The 9,788-nt window shown below is 40.0% G+C and overlaps 1 protein-coding gene across 1 annotated transcript in view; it reads right to left on the bottom strand.

Annotated features, from left to right (window-relative positions):
• Positions 1 to 887: 887 nt before the first annotated feature.
• Positions 888 to 9,788, bottom strand: part of ANKFN1 (ankyrin repeat and fibronectin type III domain containing 1) — a 106,182-nt gene continuing 97,281 nt past the window's right edge. Inside the window, exons 16-17 of the mRNA XM_015817224.2 lie at positions 7,427 to 7,646; positions 888 to 1,669 (exon numbers count right to left, since the gene is read on the bottom strand). Of these exons, the coding sequence (XP_015672710.2) occupies positions 888 to 1,669; positions 7,427 to 7,646 (1,002 nt within the window). The remainder of the gene's footprint in view (positions 1,670 to 7,426; positions 7,647 to 9,788) is intronic.

The raw sequence follows: 9,788 nt of genomic DNA, 5'->3' as shown, positions 1-9,788 counted from the left end.
TGCAAAAAACAATCTTGAAGAGAGAAAGTGGTCTGATTTAACGATTTAAGGTAGCTGTATCTTGAAAGACTTATCCTATTCAAATGGCATAGCTGAAAAATGCTGTAGGAGCAAAACTGCTCATACTCTTGTAGATATGAAAACCACAAAACAAAAACAAAACAGTGGGTGGGATTTTTTTTTTGTCTTCCAGTAAAACTTTGGGATCAAGAAAAAGATCCTTTTCAGTGATCTTTCCCACAGAGGATTACAATGGAGGAAAAAGGGTAAAATCAGATAATCAGATAATCTTCTTTGAATTTGCAGAGACCTTTTTGGCTGCCCCACTGGCATCTTGTTATTCTTAAAAAATCAACATTATTTTTCTGAACAATTGCTGTGAATTATCCACATTTGTCCTTACTGATGTTGCGTTGCCCAGTCTGGTGAAACACAATAAAGTCATTGATGCTCAGAGAATTTTTTATTTTTAAAAATCAGCTCCTGGAGCCATGAATGCTACTCAATAAGCATGGGACAAAGCTGACTTTTTAGGATGGGAAAATTCCGTAGTGAAACATTTTAAGTTTCCTGCAAATTTCTTTTTCATGTGAAAAAGATAACATTTTTCTTTCTGCCTTGTTAAATGCCAAATATAAGAGTCAAGAATTGGCCACTTAACTTTAGAAGTTGTAGTGCAGGTAAGCATAGATGCAAAAGTTAAATTTTTTCCCCTATGTCTTTTCTTAGAAAATAATGGCGAACGTCTGCTTTCGGTTTGGTAGAGACATGAATTGGGACTTCTGAATGCAAACTTTGTTTTGAAGAACTAGCCTCCCATTTGCGGCAAGTGTGATCGCATTTTGAAGGCAGGGCAGAAGAGCAGAGTTACCGAGCAACATGATCTCTTAAAGATCGCTACTGAACACTTCAGTGATGTTAGAACAAGACTGATCTTCTGCAATCCTGCCCTGACCCAAAGGGCTGTGAAAATCTGTATGATCTCCAGACTGGTTGTTGCTATCTTCACTGGATAAGGTGGTCTTATAAGGCTCAACATATATTCTGCGGATGTTTGGCCTCAGTTCCTGGTATTTATCTTTCCCTTCTTCTGGGAGACTTGAAGCATGAGATAAGAAAGTACTGCGGGGACAATCAATAGAAATGCTGATCTGCTCACCAGGAGTGGGTTCTTGAGAGTAGTCCATGGCTTGCGTGAGATGGGGAGTGTAGAGGCCTTCAGAAAGAGAGACAGACTGAGTTTCGCTGTGTACACGGAGCCAACGATGATGTCGGCTGAAATAATTGTAGTGTTGATGTTTCCCGTGTTTTTTTTTTCCTAGGAAACTCAAGGATTGCTTTGAGCCGGAATTCTTTTCTGGGTTTTTCGGTGAAAGCCTTCCAATTGACAGACACTGCATGTTCTCCGTAGACTGATCGACCTCCGTCTCGAAGACGCTGCTCCCTCTTGGGTTTTGTTTTGGAGTCAGGCAAGGTTTGATGTCATGGACTTGGAGGACATCTGGAGCACTACCACTCAAACAGCTCACGGCCTGGTGGGAGATATCCTGGGAGGACGAATAAACCAAATCCAATTCTCGCGGACTCAAAGCATCACTGGAATCGTAGTCACTGTCGGTTGGGAGGAATACCTCTGAGCAACCTTCTTCATCGGAATATGGCTGGGAATCTGTAAAGAGAATAGAAATGATTAGCCCTGAACAGACTGCATGTCTTAATTGGGTGCCTAACTTCCCTCTACTGCAAAATGAACCTGAAATGGGTTTCTTTGTTACTGAATAAGGGAGTCCTTGCGGATTTTACTCTGCTAGTCGTTGGCGACTATAGGGGGGCAGTACTCATCTCCATTTCAAGGCCATTGAGCCAATGCTATCCGAACACATTTTCGCGGTCATTTGGCAGCATGATATCGCAGATTGGTGTTACCTTCCCACTATAAGGGTCCCTATTTATCTATTCACATTCGCATGCTTTCGAATTGCTAGGTGAGCAGGAGATGGGGCGAGGATGGGAACTCACCCCATCACATGGCGCTCGGGTCTCAAACCCGGGCGGTCAGCTTTCCAGCCAACAAGCCCAGCATCTTAACCACTGAGCCACTGTGCTGCCATTGTTACTGAATACATTTCTACATTTCTACAAATACGAAGAGGAGAACTTAAGAACCCCATTTCTGATGTTCCCCTTCGGTAGAGAACATGGAGGAATGTATTACTAAAATATTGGTGTTGATAAGGATGGGGTTGGTGGGATCATGGTCCTTTGAGGAGATAACTTTACACTGCTTGCTTAGATGTATCAGGGCCCTCTTTTGTTCTCAAGACTGTGTAGAATTACTTGCCCATTAAATATAGAAGGATCCACTGAAGAAATAACAAGAGGGACTCAGGGACTTCTTCTGAAAAAAGTCTACTCAGGAATAGTCTCTGTTTCTAAGTAAATATTCAGCCTCTCCCCAATTTTTTTATTAAGCCCTTTCTAAGGCTCTGCAATCAAGCCTGTTATGGAGCTTTGACAGCTCAGCTTTCCCTTCTAAATTACTACTTGCTATAAACATTGAACTTGGTTCACATATTGTCCTAAATCAGAATACAATTTGTTTAATTTTGGCTTAATAGGATGACTAAATCCAACTGTTTTGCTCTACAAATTGTGGTTTGTGGCTTAGTTTTATGGGTGAATCTAGTTAATATGGCTTATTCAACAAACCATGATTAAAACTATGGCTTAGTGTGATACATGAATTCAGCCAACATCTTACTTCTGATAGGGCTATCATTTCTGGACTGTAAACATTCAGATAGCCACTCATAGTCATTCTGATACTTTTCAGCCCAGAAATGCTAGTCCTTTAATTTTTGAGTTACCTGTTTAGTCAAATATTGTTTTTTGATTCTTGGATCATGTCCCGCATCTGTTTTTGATCTCTGATTATGTTTGATGCTTCATCTCTTGTTTGGCATGGACTTCGGATAGTTTGATAACCTCACCATGAATTATTGGCTTCATGTATTCTTGACTTCTCTATCAATCTTTATGTCCAATTGTCCAGCCCCAGAACAATAGGAGCCCTTATAGTTTTAGGCTTGCTTAAAAGTTAAAACTATACCTCTAATTTGTATGCTTTGAAACTCTGATAACATGAAGAAACAAGGAATGCCATTCGAAGAATGCCAAATGATTGGCTGTTGTGCTAGATGTATTTTCAGAGCAAAAGCAGGTTATAAATAGTGCCTAATTTTAGTCTGAATAGAAATCTGTATAAGCTCTACTCCGAAATTTGTTCATGATAACAAACAAAAGGTATGATTAATCACTATAATTATTAATTTAGACCTTGGATGCTAAATTCCACTAATATTAAGACAAATAGATTAACAGATTTTTTTTTCTTCCATTCAAACAGAATTTAGAAAAATGCAATTATATTACTTGGAATCTGAATGATTTGCATGTTACTGTGCACAGCTTTAACTCCATTAAATTGGACTATAACCTGTTCAAAGACTTGATTATATAAATGTTGCTAATTTTTTTTTCGGGGGGGAGGAGAGAAGTCCATAATAATAATAATGTTGGAAGGGACTTTGGAGGTCATCTAGTCCAACCCCCTGCTAAGGCAGGAAACCCTATACCATTTCAGACAAATGGCTGCCCAGTCTCTTCTTAAAAACTTCCAGTGAAGTGCATTAGATTGGACAGAATTGAAACTGTAATCTTATCTGTCAGATTTGGGCTCCACTATAAAGCAGCCCTGCTTGTGCCGTGTGAAAAGGGAGTTACTTATATCAGCGTTCCCCAACCTCTCTAGCTCAGTGGACAGGCAGAGGAGGCATTGGGGGGCAGGGGGTAGAGTGGGTAGTTTTGCATGGTTGCGCTGCTTTCATGAATGCAGCTTTGCGCATGTATGTGCACTCTCCTGCCACTTCCACAGTCTGGTTCTGAATGATCTGCAGCCCAGTACCAGGTTGCGGACTGGGGGTTGGGGACCTCTGGTTTATATGCAGTGGTGAGTTTCAGTTGGTTCTCACCAGTTCGGCAGAACCGGTAGCTAATTTTTTGTTGCCCAGGCCCAGAATGGACTTCCGGAAGTGGCATCCACGCAGAGAACCGGTTGTTCACATATTTGAATCCCACCACTGTCTATATGGAATAAGACATCCAAGCACTATCCTTGCTTCTGGGGCCATTCTAGAGATATGAGCTACGGGTGCCACTAAAAGAGAACAGAGAAAGGGATGGATGGGTGAATACACATAGGGAGGACTCAGACCTTGATGGGGAAAATCAGCTATTGGAATGATTTTCCACTGATGGCTCTCCAGGGAAATTGAGGCTGGAACCTACCACACTGGGAAGCTAAAAGGGATTATGACAAAGTTTAGGAGAGGCTTCCTTCCGCTTATCCCCCTCCCCCCCATGTTTCTGATGCATCATAAAAAATAGCTTAATTCTTGGATCAATCAAATACAACCCCTGTTGTTACTCAGAGCAATTAACTTTTTCTTACTAAAGGGGGAAAGCACAGAAGAGCTTGTTGCTTGTTCTTCCCTGCATTTTCCGGACTGCCTGACTCTAGACAGCTGGACTAACCTTTTGGGATTTTTGCCAGCCGCAGGAGCGTGGATTCTTTGGAAAGCCCTACGGCTGGTACGTGACGCCACTCATCTGTTCCCAACACAAAACGGAGAGACCAGACAAGCGCCGAAAAAAAAAGCTCCCAAACCAAACCAAAATAAAAACAAGTCTTCAATCTCAGAATGCAAACATCAGCTGCATGCGCTTCCTTCAGTATATTTATTCTGATGCTGGGCTGTTTGTGAAAGAGGCTCTGTTTTTATGTGCAGATCTCAGTTTTCAGTGTGCATGACATGGGAAATAATTCATATCAGTTTGTCACCTGAACTATGTACTGGGGGCGGGGAGGTGAAGAGTATTATGTAGGGATACTATCCTTTGGATTTGTATGCTAGATGGATACAGAGGTAGTATATATTCTGTCAGGACAGATGGGGCAAAATAGAAGGAGGTAGAAGAATAGGGATTCTTGTACTGCAGGCCACCGAATTCATTGGAACATTGAATAATTTACATGTGTTCCCCTGCTTGGTCCTTTTCCAGATAGAAAGGATATCCAACATGTTAAGTCCGGAGATAAATGGCGCTGAAGGCAATTCATGTTACAGAACAGATCTTTATTCTCTCTTCGTCACAACTACCAACCAACAAGAGCAAAGGCACGCAGGCCTCTTTTTATACTCCCAGAGTATTGGCAACCCAACCAATAGCAGGCATTCTTTTCCTGCCTTGCGCATGTGCGCAAGGACTCTTGCAGCGTCCCGAGCCTGCTTCTGCAGGCTCAGGACACAACACAACACATATATGGAGGGTATTGATTGGGCAGAGCTAACATACATATTTTTATCATTTTATTCATTTACTCTTGTTATTATTACATTTTTTTATCATATGAAGCGCAGTGGCTCAGTGGTTTAATGACGCTGAAGATGGACTTTGCTCCAGCAGTTCAAGTCCTAGCACTGCGAGCCGGGGTGAGCTCCCGTCACTTGCCTCAACTTCTGCCCACCTTGCAGTTCGAAAGCATGTTCTATGCGAGTATATAAATAGGTACCACTTGGTGGTGGTGGTGGTGGGGGATGAGTTGGTACTCTGTGCAGGCAGTCAAATGGTTACGGAGCCTGTTTACGAGGCAGCTCTGGGAAAGGGAGGAGGCCTAGGATGAAACTTCAGAAAGAGCTGCTTCTCTATCTCTCTCTCTCTCTGGTGAGAAGCCAGCTTGCCCTCTTGTGGCACACCATGGGAAGCAGGCAAGCCTGTAGCTGATAGAGCTGGTAAACAAGCAGCCAAACTGCTCCTTCGCAAAAGACTTATAGTCTCCTGGTTCATGTAACAATGCCAAAAACAAAGATTTTTTTTTTGTTATTTATCATTTTTTATTTTCCTTTTAATGTTGTAAGCTACTCCCCTCGGTGAGATGGATGGCAAATTAATTAATTAACTAAATCACCTGCTTTATTAGTGGGACATGATGATGGAGGGGCCAGGAGTGGAAAAGATAAGAGGGTTTTATATCAGTCTGTTCATCCTCCATCATATTCTAATTATTCTGTTCAAGTGTGAGCCTTCAGACAAAGTTTATTGACTGATTCTCACCTAGCGCAGGTACCCTGGGAGAAATGCCTCTTTTAAAATGTTTTCTTTTTATTTGTTATTATTATTTATTAAATTTTTGTTTAATAAAGAGCTGGAAATTATATTAGAAATACAAATCTAATACAGTTTGAACATATTGCTCAAATGTCTTTCTTACTCCTTTGTTGAAAAAGATTAATTCAAATGTTGACAGAGAACATCTATCTATAATCCATTGCTGCAAGTCTACTTATTACATATTTTTCATTCTAGTGTGGTATAATAATTCTTTTAGCCAATTCCCATGCCCCCCAATCCATATTCTTCATATTTTGATCAAGTCCTAGAAATATAGACATGAAGAACATATGCATAGTTAACATACAGTGATTGATCCAGAGTCATGTTAATAATTTTGTTGATGTCATCTCCAAATGCAACAGTAATGAAACAAGTCCAGACCAAACAGGTTAATATTTTAGGTCCTGAGTTATGTTTCCAATATCAGGAAGATGTTAATTGTTTAAATAAAGCTGAGCTTTTGTGCTCACGTTAATGGGTTTATTGAGCAGAGGATCAGCTCTAGTCATTAAAATACAAACACACAGAGATAATGACTGAGAAAAAGGCAATAATTGGATGATTATTTTAAGACTGCACCACTGGTCAGCAAAAGTAGCGCTGGTTAGCTCAAGCATGGCAATGCAGAGATTTGTGGTGCAGTGTGAAAACATTTTTACGGGTTGAATATAATGTGACATACCCAGAGATGTTCAAGCAGAACAGTTTTAATACTGATTAGAACATAGCATTTGATTTGTGCTTATTCTACATTAATCATACTGATGGGGGAATTTAGGAGCCAAATGTGAATGATGCCAAATTAGAGAAGGGAACTCTTCAGAATAGCAGTAGCACTTAGACTTATATACCGCTTCACAGTACTTTACAGCCCTCTGTAAGCAGTTTACAGAGTCAGCATTATTGCCCCCAACAATCTGGATCCTCATTTTACTGACCTCGGAAGGATGAAAGGCTGAGTCAACCTTAAGCCAGCCAGATATAGCTGTGGATAGAAGGATAACACTTCCTCGGTTAATTTGGCTGAATAATACATCTGGAGTGGAGACCTATCACAGAGATGCCAAATCCAGTGGCAAATGTAACACAGCCACTTTGAGTTCTTTAGGCAGCTCTAGCTTACAGTGGTGACTATGTTCTACTGAATCAGAAATGGTGGAAACCTTGATGAAAGAGATGGAAGATATTTTACCCTTACCAGCTTTTCTCCTTGGTATCTCTATCTCTGGGGAAGGAGGTGGGGATGGAAGACAGTCCAGATGGGAGGAGGTTGAGCTTATTTTCTTCTGCAGGGGTTCCTCTGAGAGATCGAGAATTTTCACGAGGGGCAAGCCAGAGGTTGTGGGTCTATACCGTGCATACTGCAAGGCTTCATTGATCCACCTCATTTCACGCCAGATCTCATCAATTTGCTGCATGAGGAAATAATACAGACATATTTTCACAAGCAACTCTTGTTTGGTTTGATAAATTTAATTGACTTTTGTTAATTGCAAGAGAAAGATAACCCTAGTAGAATTTGATAAGGATCTTTAAGATGAACTGCCTTCTCATGCACTCAAGATTTTTTCACTGTACCTTCTCCTTCCAATTTCCCAGAGTATGGCACTTTATATGGGGGACTTTATATTAGGGGACTGGAGGCTAAAACATATAAGGAACGGTTGTTGGAATTGGGTATGTCTAGTTTAACGAAGAGAAGGACGAGGGGGGACATGATAGCAGTGTTCCAATATCTCAGAGGCTGCCACAAAGAAGAGGGAGTCAAGCTATTTTCCAAAGCGCCTGAAGGCAGGACAAGAAGCAACGGGTGGAAACTAACCAAAGAGAGAAGCAACCTAGAACTAAGGAGAAACTTCCTGACAGTTAGAACAATTAACCAGTGGAACAACCTGCCTCCAGAAGCGATGAATGCTCCAACACTGGAAGTTTTTAAGAAAAAACTGGACAGCCATTTGTCCGAAATGGTATAGGGTTTCCTGCCTGAGCAGGGAGTTGGACTAGAAGACCTCCAAGGTCCCTTCCAACTTTATCATTATTATTATTATTATATGCATTATTAATTTTGGCCTAGCTAGCAAATCACAGCAACCTCTAAAGTTTTATGAGTTCTGACTTTCTGGTTTTTGGGAGAGATGATAGCTTTTTAAAATATCTGTTTAAAAAAAAGGTCAGAAGTAATTATGTTTCATAACTTTAGTTTTTTTCTTCTGTTTATTTTCTTGCACCTCTTTTTCCTTTTTTTATCTTTTTCTTTAGATTTGTTTTTTACTCTATGCAATATAACTAACATAAATAAATAAAATAGATTCTCAGATCCTGGACATAATTTAAGGTATTAATAACCTCTGCCATCTAGCATACCGTATCCTGCATTTCTTGACAATAACCATAAAGGTTTAGCACAATTCCTTAAAAAGAAGAAAGATGTGCACATTGTCACCTGTGACCTAGTGTCCATGGGTACATACTAAGCTGTGCCTTGAAGGACGGAGACACAGCTATTTCACGTGGGCATCTCCCAAAAGTGCTGGGGGAAGGATGTTAAAACATATGTGAGGGAGATATCACCACACACATGTGGTGATGTTCTAGTTTGTTACAAGTTTGGCTATATTCATATCCCTTTATTATCTGCTTTTTAAATGTGCATTATTATTGCCTATAAATAAAATAGGGAAATTGATCAAAATCCCCTAAACCCAAAGTTAGGAGAGAAAACATAGAAAGCAAAACTCAATTTGTAAATAAATAATGAAACATTGCCATAATTTTAAAACACTTTGGAACAACTATTGATTGGAAAAGTATTCACAATAATTTCCAAGTTGTTTTTTTCTTTAGCAAACTAGCTGTTTGCCATCCAGAGTCATGGGCAGCCATATAATTTTTCTGCACGAATAAACAACCAAATAAATCTTTACCTCTCATGTGATGTTACCCAATCTCTTTTGATGTATATGAAAGAACAAAAGTACAACTGCTTGTTTCTATGTCTTTAAGAGTGTCTGACACATAACACTGTATATTTAAATGAAGATTTATTTTCAAAGTCAGCTTCGGATATTTGTTATATCTTAGTCAATCCTGAAAAAAAACTTCTTTTCTCACAATTCCATAGCCTATCAGGCTACAACATATTCTTTGCCTACATATAATTTTTACCATTTAGTTTCTCACCAATTGCCATTGCTGAACAGCGTTTATGGACTCCTTCACTCTTTACAGTGTTTGGTTTGTATAGTGACTGTCTTAGATCTAGGATCATACAAATGTTCTTGTGGTTTTGCGGTTGCGGCTGAAGATTGTGGTATGTGGTGGAGTGAATTAGTGTTTCTTTCCCCCCTTTTTCCATTGCCAGTAGGTGGAATACAGCTGGTTTTCATTTGAGAAGGAACCTGACAGGTCCAATATGCTGTCACAGTAATTTGGTACAAACATGGTGGTTTAAAAAATGGCCACATTTTCATCAATCATAAACAATCATGCAACCCAGGACGTAAATTTCTGTCTTTTCTATGAAATGTTTGTCAGGAGCAGAACAGACCTCCTCA

The sequence above is a fragment of the Protobothrops mucrosquamatus genome, unplaced genomic scaffold, assembly GCF_001527695.2.
Source record: "Protobothrops mucrosquamatus isolate PMUCROS unplaced genomic scaffold, P.Mucros_1.0 scaffold565, whole genome shotgun sequence".
Lineage (NCBI taxonomy): Eukaryota > Metazoa > Chordata > Lepidosauria > Squamata > Viperidae > Protobothrops > Protobothrops mucrosquamatus.
The sequence above is the reverse complement of the archived record's forward strand: the minus strand, read 5'-3'. Positions and strand labels throughout refer to the sequence as shown.